The sequence below is a fragment of the Primulina tabacum genome, chromosome 15 (assembly GCF_025594145.1).
Source record: "Primulina tabacum isolate GXHZ01 chromosome 15, ASM2559414v2, whole genome shotgun sequence".
In the NCBI taxonomy this organism is placed as follows: Eukaryota; Viridiplantae; Streptophyta; class Magnoliopsida; order Lamiales; family Gesneriaceae; genus Primulina; species Primulina tabacum.
The window spans coordinates 33,582,389-33,600,045 of NC_134564.1; the positions used below are offsets into that span (position 1 = coordinate 33,582,389).

At 34.1% G+C, this 17,657-nt stretch overlaps 3 protein-coding genes across 7 annotated transcripts; 1 reads left to right on the forward strand and 2 right to left on the reverse strand.

The window, feature by feature from the left end:
• Positions 1-148: 148 nt before the first annotated feature.
• LOC142527284 (peroxidase 24-like) lies at positions 149-1,911 on the reverse strand. The gene is made up of 4 exons (XM_075632047.1): positions 1,636-1,911; positions 1,255-1,449; positions 984-1,149; positions 149-715 (listed from the first exon to the last, which is right to left on the reverse strand). The coding sequence occupies exons 1-4, from the start codon at positions 1,867-1,869 to the stop codon at positions 297-299; spliced, it is 1,014 nt and encodes a 337-aa protein (XP_075488162.1). The 5' UTR covers positions 1,870-1,911; the 3' UTR covers positions 149-296.
• Positions 1,912-6,666: 4,755 nt separating this feature from the next.
• Positions 6,667-10,225, forward strand: LOC142527926 (U1 small nuclear ribonucleoprotein C-like). 2 transcript variants are annotated; one of them, XR_012815563.1, is made up of 6 exons: positions 6,667-6,804; positions 6,904-6,946; positions 8,042-8,083; positions 8,176-8,443; positions 8,549-9,182; positions 10,211-10,225. XR_012815563.1 is itself a non-coding variant. In XM_075632921.1 (5 exons), exons 1-5 carry the CDS (start codon positions 6,797-6,799, stop codon positions 8,806-8,808), a joined length of 621 nt encoding a protein of 206 aa, XP_075489036.1. In that variant the 5' UTR covers positions 6,667-6,796; the 3' UTR covers positions 8,809-9,225. The 2 variants fall into 2 exon arrangements, 1 of the variants encoding a protein (XP_075489036.1); XM_075632921.1 differs by lacking the exon at positions 10,211-10,225 and having other exon boundaries at positions 8,549-9,225.
• Positions 10,226-11,510: 1,285 nt separating this feature from the next.
• On the reverse strand, positions 11,511-17,602 carry LOC142526521 (bifunctional 3-dehydroquinate dehydratase/shikimate dehydrogenase, chloroplastic-like). Of its 4 annotated transcripts, XM_075630982.1 has the most exons (12): positions 17,316-17,580; positions 16,944-17,007; positions 16,569-16,800; positions 15,647-15,752; positions 15,156-15,374; positions 14,614-14,960; positions 14,257-14,344; positions 14,045-14,150; positions 13,824-13,961; positions 12,484-12,632; positions 12,138-12,300; positions 11,511-11,922 (listed from the first exon to the last, which is right to left on the reverse strand). In XM_075630982.1, exons 3-12 carry the CDS (start codon positions 16,766-16,768, stop codon positions 11,882-11,884), a joined length of 1,557 nt encoding a protein of 518 aa, XP_075487097.1. In that variant the 5' UTR covers positions 16,769-16,800; positions 16,944-17,007; positions 17,316-17,580; the 3' UTR covers positions 11,511-11,881. The 4 variants fall into 4 exon arrangements, with proteins under 4 accessions (XP_075487097.1, XP_075487095.1, XP_075487096.1 ...); XM_075630980.1 differs by lacking the exon at positions 16,944-17,007 and having other exon boundaries at positions 17,316-17,588; XM_075630981.1 differs by lacking the exon at positions 16,944-17,007 and having other exon boundaries at positions 14,257-14,320; positions 17,316-17,583.
• Positions 17,603-17,657: the final 55 nt, after the last annotated feature.

Genomic DNA, 17,657 nt, shown 5'->3' on the forward strand with positions numbered 1-17,657 from the left:
CTTATTGTAGGACAATATATTACAATTTTTTTTAAAAAAAATATGTAGAAATTCGAATATTTTTTTAGTGGGTTTATTCTAATGCCTTTCGCAAAGCTGCTATATTTCATCAAGTAGTTATTTTTTTAAAAAAAAAAAAAACAGAAGCTGTAAAAACCATCAGCACTTAAACAAACGCCATGCAAATGCATCAAGTTTCAAGCCGATAACAATGAAAGTTAAAATTCATAGAACTACAGATCTGAGCTTAACAAAACACTGAAACAAACACAAATGATCATATTCGTAAAATAATCCTATTTGACTTTAGGGTTCACAACACGACAGTTCTTCCGAATTTCACCAGCATTTTCCCCGACCAGTACTTGAATCCCCCCCATTTTCACCATCGAAGCCGCAAACTGATTGAAAAAATTCCTCGTAGACTGGAATCTTCTGACGATTCCTGCTGAAGTTGGGTTGGTTAGAAGAGCTGCATCGGATTGGAAAAGGCCCATGCTTTGGTTGACAGCGATGAAATAGTGTGAGTCGAAAGAGAGGACGCTGTTAGGATCCATGCCCACGACTGTGGCGGGGTTGGCCGGATTGGGGCACCGTGTCTTCAAGAAAGCCGCGTAGGTTGGGTCGAGTGAAGGGTCAGTATCGCCTTTCCCCGTGAAGTCGAAGAGCCTCCGAGAGAAGGCTCCGCAATGGGCTACTCCGATGGTGTGTGCACCTGCCATTTTGTTTTGAAATCTCAAGCAACTGAATATATATTATAAAATGATTATTAGCAGTTTTTTTAAATATTCTACAGCCAAATGAGGGATATTTTGGAAAATACACCAGGTCAACCATTTTATTAAAAAAATGACTTACTAAGTGAAATACACTGCATATAAGACCATTTTTAAAAAATAATGATCGACTAGAGTTAGATAATAAAATATTCCGTCTAATGTCGAATGATAGTCGTATACGATATGCATGATCCCATTACTTACCTGATAAAGCAACGAGATCATTGATGTCTAAACCTTTATTTGCGAATAGATTTTCAAGTGTGGAAAAGTTCGAAAACGGCGAAGGCAAGTTGCCCGCAACATCTGATAAAAGAGAAACCCTGCCATCTTTTCTACCCGTGAGAACATTCCACATCGACCTTCCAAACTGCAAATAGATTGTACAAAACTGAAAGTGTTGAAACCAAGACGTTGTTTGGAATGTATGTTAAATATAAATATAATTTTTTTAAAAGAAAAAAAAAGAATTTACAGGCAAAGAAACAGCATCACGAGCAGCTAAAGCAAGAATATCAGCGCAAGAAACAATTCCGGGCGGGCAAGATTGCTCTATTTGAGTCTTGATATCATCAATAACTTCAAATCCACCCAATGTGAGATTCGGCCTCGCGTCCTTTTCAGATTGATTCGTCCCTACCGTGTCCAGTAGTATCGATGCATCGCACCCCTATACATACCCGAAGAACACGACAACATGCAACATTAGTACATGCATATTCATATTCATGTGAAGATACGATTCATGTTGGTTATACAATAGCGTGCATGCTGCACGCATGCTCGCAAAAAGTCGATATCTATATCAAGATAAATGTGTTGTTGTACGTGGTGTGAGACAGTTTGAATAGTATACCCTAACAAAGCAATCATGATAATGCACACGAAGCAATTTAGCAGCCAATGTAGGGTCTTTTCCCACCCTGTTCCAAGTGATTCGCCTCACTATCTGTTCGGCCTGTGGGCACCGAGTGGTTCCGTAGAAATTCGGTATCAAACGTGCTGTTTTTGCCGGACCCTTACCGGATCCAGCCTCCACCGAAACTAGCGACAACAAGATAATAAAATTAATTGCAAATCTCATTTTCATGATCACAAATAAGCAATAAGTTAGTAAAACAATACACAATTGTTTTTGAAATGTTGGAGGTACATGAAAATGAAATCCCCGATACCTTTTTATAGGCAACAAGATTTACGAATGACTGGATAAAAAGTTGGACTAGCTAGATAGCGCAACTAGCCGCAGTTGGTGGGTTGTGAAGAAGACATTGTTTATTTTCCCGAAGTAGGGTACGGATATTCAAACTTATATTATCATATTAAAAAAAATTAAATTTTCAAGTGGTAATACAATTTTATTTTTTTTCGGTTTTGGGTCTTTCTGCGAAAATGAGAGAATCATACAAAGTAGTCAACAGTTACTAGGAAAATGATGAAAGTTAGTGATTCCTCGGTTAAAAAAAGGTATTTGACAATTTGGACGTTTTATTATACATAAAAATTCATATGAGATTGTCTGTTTTTTTTGTGTGAAACATATATAGTTTGACTCGATTCATGGAAAAATATTATTTTACACTAAAACTATTATTTTTACTTTAAGTATGGATATGTTTGACCAGTCTCAGAGAATTGATAGATCTGTGAAGCATCTAAAAAGATAAATACTTATCTATACTATTTTATTAAAAACGTGGTCATCATATTAACTACCTTAGAGGTCACCAAAATATTTAACTTTATAGTTATCTTTTTTATCCTACTAAAAACCTCATCAAGTCACTTCATATTTTACATAGAAAAAAATCTAAACAAAATTTTTTTTGTGAAATTGAGCAACTCTCTTAAATTGAAAATAATTTCGTGTTAATTGTTTAGTATTACTTAATCAAATAAAAAATAATAATAATGCAGGCAACGCATGTGAATATTTTACAAGTTATTAGAATAATCTTAACACACTTTATCATTAAATTATAATTTTTACAAATCTGATTACTCTCAAATTAAATTAAACAAATCATTTTGCACATTTTTATATTTTCAATGGAATCTTTTCCCAAAATATCAAAATTTAAATGACAATGTGAATTAAAATAAATTATTAAAAGGATTATTAATAAAATGAGTTTTCATTGTCTTAACTTTTTATGGTATAGATAGATAGATATAAACGGGTAGGATATATTTTTATTCTTTAATCGATAGTAAATAGTTTTGAAATAGAATTAAACAGCATCTTACCATATATCAAATCATTGAAAATATAATTTATTTGTGATCAAATATATTTAAAAATAATAAATTTGAGAATATGAAAACAATATAGAATAAATATTTAAGAATATGTCTATTATTGACAGAATGGTGGATTATCCGATTTTTGTTGTGGTTGGAAATTTTGAAGTTGAAAACTAGTAATGAAGTAAAACGCCCTGAAAATATTATATTTCTAAACATTTTTGTTTAAAATAATCTTATAATTTATAACATTTTTGTTTAAAATAATCTTATTTTTCCCATTTAATTTAAGAGCTTAATCATTAATAAAATAACAAAAACCCACGCGGAACTGTCTTACGAGTTAATTATGTTAAACGAATCTCTGATATGACCCGACCATTGAAATATATTATTTTTATGTCAAAAATATTAACATTTATGGACCGGATGGAACTATTTCACGAATATATATGTGTGAGATTGTTTCACAAAGTATCAACTCCAATGAATTTAATAACATGGTCGATTAGGTCCTACCTGAAATTAAAGGTGTTCTTTCATTTTGAATAATTGAGAGTAGACATTATTTTTGTTTAGAGAGCTTTTTATAAAGTATGTTTGAGTTATGTACAATCTAGCCTAGGTAAGATATTTGAACCACATCGTACGTATTTGTTAATTACAAGTATTATATGTGTCCAAGTCAACTTTAAAAAAAAAAAAAAAAACTGACCTTTTTAACATAAAAAAAAAGCGACCTTTTCAAAAAGCGCTTGTATTAAAAAATATGGTATTTCATTTGAAATTTTATTTTTAGAAAAAAACACTTCAAATATAAATCGATAAATATGCCTTTAGACTTATATCTTAGCAGCATGAAGCAAAATTTAAAAAATAATACCTCAATCGTGTGTTTGAATGTATAAAAAATAGATTTGAAATTGGAATTCCATCTTTCGTTGGTTAAAATTTAAAATGTAATTTGGAATTTTAAAAATAATATTTCTTATATTAAAAATTTTTTTATTAATAATATTTATATTTATACTCGTATTTTTTATGAAAAGCAAAAATTACTTTTAGCATATAATAGCATATAACAAATATTTTTTTTAGCCCAACCAAACGGAACCTTGTGTTTTTGTTTTTTCCCGTTGACTGTATCAAGTCAAAAATATTTAAAAACCAGTGTTGACTCAAGCGTAGAGTACGCAGAAAAATAGGAAGAAATTTCTTAGTTTAATAAAGATTGAAATAAAATTTAAAAAAAAACTGTCACTCGATATGGTGAAATATGTAATAATAGATAAAAATAATTGTAATGACTCGAGTTAAGTTTTTAATAAAGTATCACTTAAATATGATTAAGATGTTATTAGTTAAGCAATTTGAAGTATTTAATCATCAATCAACCAGTTTGGAGCTACAGGTCATTCCGGAACTTCCGAAGTTTAGATCAGTCTTCCGAACCTACACAACCAGCAAGACAGTAACGCGTCAAATGAGTATCGATGCGTAACATTTCGAACCTTGAATTGGACCTTCCGATGAGGTACCAAGACAAGCATGACACGTAATGCAGAAGATGGTTCGAAGCTTAGCTTCCGAACTTCGATCACTTATAAATAGGTCATCCAAAATTCATTTCAAGTTAATCATTTATATGATACTCTCTCGAATTTATCTTGTTTTCTTGGCATTTCTAGCCATTCTAGAAGGCTCAGCAGTCAGCTAGCTACTCAAAGATCAATCCACCGAAGGGCGATCAACGATAAAAGTATGATAGGAAGATCTTAGTTATAATTGAGGAATTATAGACGTGAGGAGCCATAAGCATGTGTGGATAATAAATCAGTTTATTAATCATAATATCTAAGCCTAGAGGTAGGCATTCAAGACTATATACTAGACGGTGACGGAGTCAAGAGCTATATAGCTCTGCTCGAGCTAGAATTTTAAACTCTAAAATCTTTTAATATTTTAAATTGATCTACCCGAACTAATATCATGTTAATCCAAAATTATACAAAAATTACATATAAATTTTTTTAAAAAAATTGGACTAGCCCGAGTATCAATACAAGTGGCACCGCCACTGATAGTAGAGATATGTTTGCATTTTTATATGTTGTATTTTACTTGTTATATTATAATGTTATATATGTGACACGGGGGATATTATGGTTTACGTGTCTTGCACTGATTTGTGGATTTCATACTCTGATTATATTTGATTAAGGTTTATTATTACATGCTAGTTCCATATTATGTAGGTGTTTCAGGTAAAGTGCAATAATAATTACATAACAAACTATTTTATTTAATTTTCCTATATTTTAGTGGATTAGATCTCATGTAAGACGGTCTCACGAATCTTTATCGCTGAGACGGGTCAATCTTACCGATATTCATAATAAAAAGTAATACTTTTAGTATAAAAAGTAATATTTTTTCATGGAGGACTCAAATAAGAGATCCGTCTCAGAAAATACGACCCGTGATACCGTCTCACACAAGTTTTTGTCATTTTAGTGAGTGCCTAAAAACATTGACATTCGTAAGTTACATATAATTGTTAGGATGTTCACTATTTTAAATTATTTAGGAAAAAGTTTTACTAACATGATATATATTTTTCAAGAAAATTGATTTTAGTCTTTTTTGTGATTTGAAAGTGAATTTAGTAATCTAATCCTTAAATTAGAAGTACTATTTCAGTGTGTCCGAAAAAAATACAATAAATATTATGTTTTTATTTTTCTCAAATATATTGAAATTAATAACCATACAAATTGTTAATTTTAAAATTTCATATAAACAACATTTTTTCCTTGAATTTTAGCGTTAAGCAACTGATACTTTTATTATGGAGAAACTGATTCCTTGATATATAGGCAAAATTTATTACAAAATTTCTATAAAATTATTGTTGAATATAAATCATAATATATATATATATATATATATAAGCAACTGATACTTTTATTATGGAGAAACTGATTCCTTGATATATAGGCAAAATTTATTACAAAATTTCTATAAAATTATTGTTGAATATAAATCATAATATATATATATATATATATATATATATATATCATATTTGTTATTTAACTCATAATCCCTTCCTTCAAATCCGAAAGCTAAATTTCATTTTTCATTTGTCTTAAATATATAATCAGTACTTATATTTAATATTATTTTCTAAGTTTTTACCAATTTACCCCTATAAAATATTAATCATATACATTAGTTACTCCCAAAAATTTTATATCCTATCAAAACACTCCTTAAATAACGGTAAAGTAGAAAATTTCTAGGTGAATTTTTTAATATATATATCAGTTTTGATATGCTGCACATCTACCGTGCACACCTATGTGAGCACCGATGAAGTATCATTCACCATGAAATATAGAAAAATTGTGCATCCAATGGGTGATTGACACCTCAACAATACCCACATAGATGTACAGAATATCAAAACTATAATGTAAAAATAGGCAGGCCTGTCCGGATGGATTGGATGCAGGGGGTGTATATTCGATTCCTAGTATATTTTATAGTATTGGGCTTGGCTGATTAAAGAGGGCCATTCAGAGGCCTGTTTAGTATATTGGGCCTATGGAACATTAGAATTTCGGTCGACGAGTATTCAGGATTCACTTCCACTGAACCCTTGTTTGAAACCTGAATCGCAAGTACTATTACATTGCAGTATAATCAATCCAAACCCTAAATGAATAGTGATTGATATTTTAATTTTTGGGAGATTACATATTCTTTTGCTAATGCCACGGTAAGTCGATATTAGCTCATTTCTCTGTAAATCCATTTTTGTTTGGTTTTGCATGTGAATTTTTTGGTTTCAACTGATGGGAATGGCGTGTGGTTGCAGGTACTATTGCGATTACTGCGACACTTATTTGACGCATGATTCTGTGAGAGTTCACTTTCCGCATTTTGACTTTTGATTTTACTTTGATTTTTACGATTCTTTTTTAAAAAAAATGTAAATGCAAGAATTATGATTCTGATTGATAGTTAATTTGTCAGTTTACCTGTTTGAATGTGGAGGTATTTGTTGATATGCTTGTTTTGATTTTTTTGATAAAGAATGTTTATTTTTTGTTAATTAGATTATATGTTAATAAGAGACTTTGCGGTGCTGGAATGTGATTTCGCGAAAATTATATGCCTTAATTTTGATGAATTCAGAGATATGGTGAGCAAAATGATTTAACAGGACTTGTTCAGTTTATCTAGAGTAATGATCGGGTGCTTGACAAAACAACTCCGGAAAGCTTTATAGTTGTTGCTCTTAGAGTCCTTGGGTCCGAGCTTGAACTAGTTAGAGTGGGATCTTCTAGATGTTTAGTTACCTTGCATGAATAATCCCACTTTCTTGACAGGGTAATATATATGGCCTTCTCACATTTTCTTTAATCCTAGGATTAATTGAAGCATTGGATATGTCAGAATAAAATCCAGTTGTCATACTTATGTCTGCATCCAACTTGTAATACTTTGATGTCATGGTGTGAATTGCTATATTTGGTCTTAAATGAACAGGTGAGAGCTTGCCATGGTCGACTGTAAAATAAACTTATAATGATGGTAATCGTCTGTCCTAAAGCAATCAATAATAGGAAAACTCGGTTAAGTTTATTTCTTGGGGTTAAGTTCCTATTTGTTATGCATTAGTTGCTATCTGCCAACAACAGTGACTTATAACTTCCATGGCTATAGTACCATTGAGGCATTGGCATTTCCCTCCTGGTCATTGAAATCTTTTCTCAAATGCTCTATGATAAATGATACGACATAATGGATCGTATTATCTGTTGGGCAGGTATCTGTTTGAATATTGGTAAATTCCATGCCCACTGGCAAGTACTAAGAAATAAGACTTTGAATCTACATGTCTAAACTTGCTTAATGGAATCAATATTTCAGTTTGTGTCGTTGCCATGCACAATATTTTTCACATTCACATCGCCAGGAGGACATATTCTGACATTTTTTAACTCTCTCAGCCTTCCGTAAGAAAGCAGCACAATGCTGGTTACAAACACAAGGTGAAGATACAAAAAATTGAAGTAGTGGATGGTTGATTCAGAAATCTGTTTGAATATTTAACCAGTGATGCCGAATGCTTATTGGTATGCAGGCAAATATAAGGGCTTATTACCAAAAGTTTGAGGAGCAGCAAACACAGATCCTGATCGATCAAAAGATCAAGGAGCATCTTGGGCAGACGGCAGTTTACCAACAGATTGGTACGGCTTATCATCAACATCTTGCTGCTTTCCCAGGGGGACGGCCACGAGTTCCTATGCTACCCCCTCCTATGTTGCCTATTCCAGGAGTGGTTGCCCCACATTCCACTTTGGGTGTCAGGCCTCCAGTTCTTTCAACACCTTTTCCAGTTGCCTCTGGTACGCAGGCAGCAGGCGATACCTTTTTGCATGTTTTTTGTACTAAAACATGACACGAGGAAGTCTGAGTCTAATCATATTCAATGACCGGGTAATGAATTTCAGGTTATGCAGCTACACAAATGGGAGCGCAGCCTCCATCCGCTTCATCCTTCCCCTTACCACCTAATGGGGTACCAATACTTCCAACTCTGATTGGGCCTTCACCAATGTCAGGAGCAGGGCCTCCCCCGAGCTCAAATGGTATGCAATCTGCTACTACACAATCAACATACGAGGTTAATCCCTCCGGAACTGCAGCTGGTCTTGCTACACCTACTGCTGGAGTATATTCTTATGCACGAGACTCCCCAAGCAGTAATTGATATAATGATGGATTGTAAATGGCGTGCGCGTACCCACCTATAATCTTGCATAACAAAGAAATATATCTTTCGTCGGGCAACTTTTCCTGCAAAATGTATACATCATTATGATTGCTCCGGCAAAGAATCTGTTTGACTTCAGCTATGGTATCATTCGAAAAGTGGGAGTTGTAAGACTATAGACAAAAGAATATGCATGTCATGTGCGAATGTAAATCAGGCTTGTCATCCTGCCTATTCTTTTGCTTTTCCTGACGGGGTTCGAGAGAGTACGATACATCCCCTTACCCCGAGCCCAGAAACATGTAGATTTTCTGCACAGCATGTTTGTCACGATCCATTGCATCTCGAATATTTTGACTAGTAATGTAAATGTTCTTACGTGCCATATAACACAGTGGCGTGTGTGCCTTGTCAGGCTAGGTGTATTGAACCATAATATTGTTAAAACTGTGGTGTATAATCATATCTGGTCTAGTATCACAGTAAATACGCTTTATAGATTGTGGACAAACCAGATTTAATATAATGATAATAAAGATTTGTATCAGACATAACAATTCACACGATGTAAAAATAAAGATTTATTCGATCCTACCTTTGGGCATTATCATTTATATCAAGGGTTGTTCCGACGATCATAAAGAGGTCATGTCACAGTGAGAAAACATGTGTGAATTCGATCAACTCATGGTAGAGGATAGTGTCTCAATTGGTCGAATTTGAAGCTTGATTTTAAGCTATTCAAATAGATCGTACTTAAATCTTAGCTTGGTCGTATAACCCAAACGGATCTATATAAAATAGTTTGTCAAGTTGTGAACCGATCTGTGTCGAGTGGGGACGACAATAGGTTGAGTTCGGATAGAATTTCATATCATATGTCTTCATCCACATTTGTTATATTCATCTTCATCCACATCGGATATTCAATTGCATCATCATCTTCATAACCGTCAGATGATTGAATATCCATACACTACCCAAATATCATAGTTACTACATATAATTGTATTTTTTTAAATTTGAATTATTTCGACTAAACTATAAATATTTACTAAATCGTTGAAAACAATAAAGAAAAAATTATATAAAAATTAGCAAATTAAATATTATAAAAAATATTCTTTAAGATCTGCATTAATCCTCATACCCGAAGATCCTAATACCCGATTATCCATTTATTTAATGGGTAAAAAAAACTCCTTCGTACCTTTCTACATCTGAATCGGATATCGATTCTGAAGAAATTGTCATCTAGATGACCGGTTGGGATAGGTCCCAGTTAGACCGGTGGAAGGGTTTTGTGAAACATTAACATTTTAACTTAAATGTCTTTTTCGTTTTTCAAGTAGATAAAATTTAGGGAAAATTTGAATTGAGAAAATATATTTTAAAAAAGTTTTTTTTCCCAATTTAATCCAAAAAAATAATCCAGTCGCATATTTAACCAAAAAATGAAATGTTTAATTAACTTCTAACAATTTGGTTGCTTAAAGAATTTATGTAGCGAATTTCAAATCCGTCCATTTATTAATTTTATAAAAACTTGTGTGAGACGGTATTACGGGTCGTATTTTGTGAGACAGATCTCTTATTTGGGTCATCCATGAAAAGGTATTATATTTTATGCTAAGAGTATTACTTTTTATTGTGAATATCGGGAGGATTGACCCGTTTCACAGATAAAGATTCGTGAGACCGTGTGACAAGAGACATACTCTATTAATTTTATGAAATGATTCATTTGTTAATTTATGGAAAGGTAGATGTACGTCATTCCAAATTCATTCTTCAAATTCTTGTCCAAATCCGACTACTCCATCTAATCAAATTATTTCAGCGCAATCTTAATTTTAAGCGAATTGGATTTGATAAGTTGTAAGGGGCGTTTTCCGGTTCCCATATTTCTGTTCACAGCTTTAATGAGGGCACAATTTACAATCATACGAATGCTTGAACAATTGCTTGCATGAAACTTGCCAAACATTTCGATGAACATGGAATGAACGATCGGCTATCGCATAACCGAATCATAGTTAGCTAAAAAAAACTTCTATAGACAATTTCTTAAATCAATTTGAGATAAACTGACTTCACGGTATCCTTATTCTCGATACTTCTTTCCTATAAGTTGAACAGAAAATGAATAGATTTGGATAAAAAATCATTATCAACAGAAAATGTTGATTTCTTAACTTTCATCTGTAAAATAGATTCATAAAATATATATATATATATATATATATATATATATATATATATATTAGGAGGAGGAATAATAGGATTTTATTGCTACAAATACGGATTATTGAAAATAATAAGACATGGATTTAGATATTTCCCTTCAACTAATTGTGTTGTGTCCTAATCGTGCCAAATAAATGACGTTGTAAAGTTGAAAAAAATTCTCCGAAGAGAACATGATTTTTTTTTTATCAAACCTCCTACCACGAGCCATAAAAATGGGTTAAGCATGTCTAGCGCCAAATAAATAGATTGGGTTGGCAATTTCCCCACCACCCTCCCCGTCAAATGGCGGGTTGACCGACCGTTCCGGCCAGTCAGCCTGTTTATATGATTCTGATTTCTCTGGAAAAGATGATTCTAATAAAATGGATGGATCTTTATTTGAAAAATGTTGCGAGGAATTTTCTTTTTGTAAAGGGGGAAAAATAAGAGAGAGAAATAGAACCATCATCTGGGAGGATTTTGGAATTCATTAGGATAATTAACACAAGATCCAAGAAACTTTGGCAATACAAAACCGATGGTTTTCACTAAAAATAGAAACGGTTTCTCATAGTACAGTCACTAATGTCGAATGCAATCCTTGGAATGCAATTATGCAACAGAAAGAAGCCACAAGTCGACAAATCAAGTTCCAACCAGATGTCAAGTGACCTTTCATGCTGAGGACTATCGAACACCCACTCAGAGACAAAATGTTGTTCATTTGCACGAAATATATTAACCCTGTTGTGCCAGAATCATCAAGATAACTGAAAACAGGTGTCGTTCAAAATGAAAACCCGGGAATGACATGAAGAGGTACGCCGCAATAACCTTGCCATCAATAGTTTTTCATGATTTCTTTAAATAGTTCCTTTGGAGCTGCAATCATATCACAGCATATCAGCAAAAGTATCTATTCGATGTGTTTTCTTTTATACATGTCAAATATTCTGCCATATAACTTGTTGGACATTTAATCATTAATATACTAGGAGTTCCCCACAAATACATAATGGGACACTTGAAAATTATGTAGTCAGCATAACAGGAAGCATAGGTGTCACTGTATGGGCAAAAGACATAATGTTTCTTACCTGGTAATCCAGTAAACCTCTCGTATTGTTCGTACGCCTGTCCAACAAACATATCTACTCCAGTTACGATTTTGGCTCCCATTTCCTCAGCTTCTCGCAAAAGTCTAGTGATTTTGGGAGTGTACACAGCGTCAAAAACAAGATCGTAATATCTCAAAGCTTCCTGAAAAACCAGACAAAAGGCTAGTAATATAGTATTACTGAAGCAAATGAGTGATTACAACGAACTTCAAATTTGGATAACATGAAATTTTCTACACATGCACGAAAAGTTGCTCACTCAAAATTTATCCGTTCCGCCTCTGTAGACGAGATAGATAAAGTAAGAAAGACATAGTGTACCAACCTTGGTAACAGGCGTCTCATCGACCTTAGGCTGCATGCCTATAGAAGTTGTGTTTGCAAGTATCATTCCACTCTCAGGATGGAAACTATCTAGTTCTGCAAGAGACAGAGCCTGCCCTCCAACAAGCTCAGCCAATTCTCTAGCTCGATCTTGCAAAAATTAAACGGAGAACCGTAGTTGTCAAAAGCGAAAAGCGCATTAAAAGCGCTCAGGTGTCCTAGGGCTTAAAACGCAAATCGCACGCTTTACGGTCATGACGATGCAATGAATAAAATATTGTAAAAAGATAAAAATTAAATTACATTATTTTAAAAATATGAAACATAACATATCAAATATTAAATCATCGTCATTTTCATCTTCTAAGTATCAAATATTAAAACATTTGGGCAAAAGGCAAAGGCGATGGGTGGTTGAGGCGACGTGGGGCATAGGCTACAAGATATTAAGGTTTCTTCTGATCTATTTTCAATAAATAAAGGAGAAATCACATTTTTAGCGAGCGACATCTGTCAGATTTTTTAAAACAAAAAAACTATTTTTTCTATGAAGAGCAAAAAAAGACAAATAAAAAGCACAAAAGCATGCGCTTCATGGAAGCCGTTCGCTTTGGAGTACACTGGAGCGCAGGTTGTACGTTTCGCTGTGCTGCTTTTTGCGCTTTTGAAAACTATGGAGGGAACACAATAAAATATTCTAAAAATTATGAAAATATAAACATGTTCAAACTTCACACCCAACAGACTCAAACCATCCGAGGATGGGCGGCTTTCAATGTGTTAATTCAATGAAACACACAAAGTTCACTAATCAAAGTCGACTCAGACAGGAACTTAAGGGTTCTTTGTGTTACAAATGTCGCATGTCGAATATTAAAACTACTAAAGAGCAACTTATAAACCCAAGAAAATTATATCATTCAATTGGCAAACCTTTTGGAATGGTACCCGTTTGGAGTTTATAACAGCACTGGTGCTCTCATTGAGAGTTCGCACAGCGGAAGGTGCGACCTAGAAAAGGGATATTACCAGAGTGTTGACGAAAAAAAATATAGGCTGAATTAAGGTGTGTAATGCATGCATTGGTTACTGAAAAGTGTGTGAAAGTCTTCTAGAGTGGGCCGCCGCACATGTCGGCTTCTCAAGAGTCGTCAAAGTTACAATTGTCAGACATCGAATACTAAAACTAATAAAGATTGGCTGATAAACCCATAAAGATTATGTTTCCCGGTCAATATTCAATTTGAAACATTTGTAACATTTTGTCAATATGTGAGATCCAAATGTAGCGTGTATTACCAAACTTAAACTAGAAAGCTGCAATGTAAAAAGAAGTCTAACCATAAGTGCGATTAGCAACAACCACCCTTGCTCCCTTCTCTTTTGCACCATAAGCAATCGACTTACCCGCACCACCAGCACCTATGACAATAAACAGTTTCCCTGCCAAGGGCGACCCATCGGTGTTATTGTGCGAACCTAAAAAATAATACAAACGCATCAAACTGGGCACTTCAAGTCATGTTAAAACATCTTCTTAGCCAGCAAATAAAGAAAGAAACCTTGAAGTCCATTCTCAATAGCATTAATTGCACCAATATAGTCAGTATTACAACCAAACAGCTTTCCATCGGGTCGCTTGATGAGGCAATTAACTGCTCCTATTGACTAGCAAAATATTCATGTGAAAAATTAGATGCAAATACAAAATGCAATAGACTCAATGACATGAATCAGCAAGATTAAGTAGGTTGGCATAGATTTCATTAGCTACCTTTGCAACAGGATCAACTTCATCACAACAGGTAAGTGCCACTTCCTTGTGAGGAATAGTACAGCTGTGATATTCCAATTTCATTAAGCTTACATATTTAGACAACAAATCAATTTTTAGGTCCAGATGCATAGAACTGGCCATAAGAATTTAAATGAAGAAGATAAACCAAAACATGTCAAGAGTATATGTCTATGGTGGGGTAATATAATATCAACTCCTGGAGCTTGTTTGAGAATCGATGACAGAAAAAATTCAAATAATGCAGAAAAAATTGATATTTTCATTTAAATTTAAAGGCTATTTCCCATATAATATTTAATTCATAGATATGATGTACGGAAGTTGGATGGCAACCTGAAGCCAGTAAAATCTGATGTGGAATAGGTTTCAAAGAACTTTGGAACATTGTCCACTAACAAATATACAAACACTCCATTAAAGTTTTCTGATTTGAAAGCTCCATTGTAAAGTAATGGTGATTTGCTGTGAGCGACTGGCTTCCCAATTATCCCAAATACCTTGGTATCAGGACCAATTGATCTAAAGTTGTATAAACTAACCAAGTCCTCTATTGTTGGCTGCCCAGGAGCAGATACCTTTCCTGGTTCCAGAGTACCAAAAGTGAGATATCCACCAAATTTTGGACAAAGTACCCTTGACATCAATCCCCTTTCTCCCATAACCATCGCAATTATGGGCACCTGAAGATCACGAAGCTTTAGCAAATGTTTCCGGCTTTCAAAACAAATTTGATTAAGAAATGGTATATGCATCGATAAAAAAAAAAGAGTTATATTAGGAGAGAATAATACCAACTCATGAAAAATAACATCTCAAAGCAAAATAAAGATGAACAGAATGTCCATAGTAACTTGTTATCTGGCTTTCGCACTTACTTGGGAATGAACAGTTATTTGAAAAACTCTTGCAACATCAGTGATATCCAGTGCTGTTGTTGCAAACTTTACTATGTCAGCTCCGGCAGCTTGTATTCTGGCAACAAGGTTGCCCAGCTCCTCTGCTGAAGGGGTACAATCGTAGTTGTGCGATGAAACTATGACTTTGCACTTTCCAGGCTTATTTCCATTCATAAATTTGTTGAACTCATCGGCAGCCTTCAAAGAAGTTGACAGTATAAGATCTTTGCAGATCTTTTAGAGAACTCAAAATTGAGAGAGCTATATTGTGAACAATAATTGCATTTTTTCTAGTTTGGGTAAACAACAAATGCTACCAATGTTAAAAAATTTCTTCCCGGTGGCATGGTAGAATCTCATTGCTAAAACAAAAATTTTCACCAGGGGCAGGTTTGTTTCAAGAAAGAAAATTTAGCCATATAACAATAGTGACATCCTTACATAATTAAACCTTAAATAGGAAAAGGGACCTTGAGCTCAATATCAATGTGATCAGCTCCCAACTCCATGGCAGTTCGAAGTGCACCAAAACGACTTTTTTCATCACCATCATACTGACCACCTTCCCATGTAGGTCTAGGAATGACTACGAAGTCAGGTTCTTGAGATAATAGTTTCTATACTCTATTAACATGCAAAAGAATTGCTTACGGTAATAAACAGACTTAAGATGCAATACTAAAAGCAGTGACGAGGTAAATATGCTCACACCTCGCAATCATGTTCTGCAACTTGCTCTCGAAATGGATCTAAAGCTAGCATTTTGAGAGGCCACACATAAAAGAATCTTTTTTTAGAAGAACACACATAAAAGAATCTCATCAATCCAAATTACATCAACAACAAAATAGACACTAAGACACGTTTGTTTATTGACTTTTTGTTGTTAAATTAATGATTTCAGCTGGCAAGTTTGAGTTTATTACACTATTGTTTTGTCTATCTAATAATCAAAACAATTCACACATCTTGTGCTCTAATTACACTTGCAAACCTGTGATATGGAAAAGAGAAGGTTCGAAGAGAAAATCTTAAGCAAACAATTTCATATGCCCAAATAAGTTTAATTTCCTTTTCTTCGGGCACAATATCTTAATGACACTTATCCATGGTGCAATTCTTAACCTTCCCCCTTTTCTTTTCCTTCCACTTATATAATTAATGAGCTGAAATTCTTCATCGTTTCATATTTACACACACGCGTGCGTGTGTGCGCGCGCGCGCGTGCGTGTGCGTGTGTGTGCAGGAATCCATAAACAAAACCATATGTTGACTGGAAAAAGTTCTTTCCCGCCTAGAGGAAGAAGTGGCAAGTAGCAGTTAGAGGCTTGAATTAAAACCCAAAAGGAAGAAGAAAGAAAAAAGAGGCATGTAAGGCAACTGTAGATCAACCTATAAGTAAAGAGAGTAGGCAAAGGGCACTCTTTGATTAATCTTTCAACATCGAAATGAGGGTCAAAGCTCTTTAGATGGTCCAATCTAATTTCTACGATATCAGCTCCTTTTATCTTTGCCTTGTGCATCAACTCCACCAGCTGATCCACTGTGTCAGCCATTAATGGAGCACATATCAAAGTTTCATTCCTCCTCATCTTCGCAGCAGATTCAACTGCCAGGTAAAACCCTAAAACCCGAAGGAAGAAAACTAAAAATCAGAACTGATAAGAATCAAAATTACAAGTTTCATCATCGAAACAAGGGGACAAGGAAAATATGGGTTTTTTTTTTCTTTTTAAGGATGAATAGTGATGGAAAAGAGTCGAAAACCTGGAATCTTGCCGGAACTTCTTAAGTTCTTTTAACTTTGAACAATTTTTGGTTCTTTATACGTCTAAGCACCCAAAACAGGGAAAAAAAACCAGTCTTTACAATTACATAGAAATTTTCGATCAAATCTATTATATGGGTTGACGGAAGGTATTTCAAAATATATTTTATTTGAATAACTAATCTATAATTTTGAATCTAACAAAAACATCGACCATGAGGAAAAAGGGACAAATCAAATATAGTAATAAATCAAAGATACTAACTTTAACAAAACCCAGAAAACTCAAAAAAGAGAAGGGGAAAGACACAATCTTAACAAAAGCTAATGTGTGAAGAATATATTGAAAACATGGGCTGTTGGAAGCTTACAAACAAATTCAATGTGTTCCGAGTGGGCTTCTTCTAGCACGGATGGAGGTTTCAGTGCGTAGCTTATCAAGGATGGCAGAATGTGAAAAGCATGGGAATGTGGAGAGAGAAAGTTTCCCAACATTTGGTGGAGAAATGGGGTAGTGGCAGTTGGGGATTGTCTTGGTTTGTCAGGATCACTTCATCGCACAAGGCTTCGACCCATCTACCCGTTACAGCTTCCAAACCCCTACTAAATACGGATATAATGATATATCCACTGGAAACTCAAAAAAGACCAAATTGCCGATTTTGAGACGAGTTCTTGAATTCGATAATCAATTATAACAAATCTAACAAAAA

Excerpts from the sequence above, each read along its gene's own strand:
- LOC142527926 (XM_075632921.1), top strand. Across the intron at positions 8,084-8,175 it reads ATGCTGGTTACAAACACAAG|GCAAATATAAGGGCTTATTA; the intron begins GTGAAGATACAA and ends ATTGGTATGCAG. Across the intron at positions 8,444-8,548 it reads ACCTTTTCCAGTTGCCTCTG|GTTATGCAGCTACACAAATG; the intron begins GTACGCAGGCAG and ends AATGAATTTCAG.
- LOC142527284 (XM_075632047.1), bottom strand. The coding sequence starts at position 1,869 with ATGAAAATGAGATTTGCAATTAATTTTATTATCTTGTTGTCGCTAGTT. Across the intron at positions 1,150-1,254 it reads GTGATGCTGTTTCTTTGCCT|TTTGGAAGGTCGATGTGGAA; the intron begins GTAAATTCTTTT and ends ATCTATTTGCAG. Across the intron at positions 716-983 it reads TGATCTCGTTGCTTTATCAG|GTGCACACACCATCGGAGTA; the intron begins GTAAGTAATGGG and ends ACAAAATGGCAG.
- LOC142526521 (XM_075630980.1), bottom strand. The coding sequence starts at position 17,439 with ATGTTGGGAAACTTTCTCTCTCCACATTCCCATGCTTTTCACATTCTG. Across the intron at positions 12,633-13,823 it reads TGTTGCTAATCGCACTTATG|ATCGAGCTAGAGAATTGGCT; the intron begins GTTAGACTTCTT and ends AATTTTTGCAAG. Across the intron at positions 12,301-12,483 it reads ATGAGACGCCTGTTACCAAG|GAAGCTTTGAGATATTACGA; the intron begins GTTGGTACACTA and ends CTGGTTTTTCAG.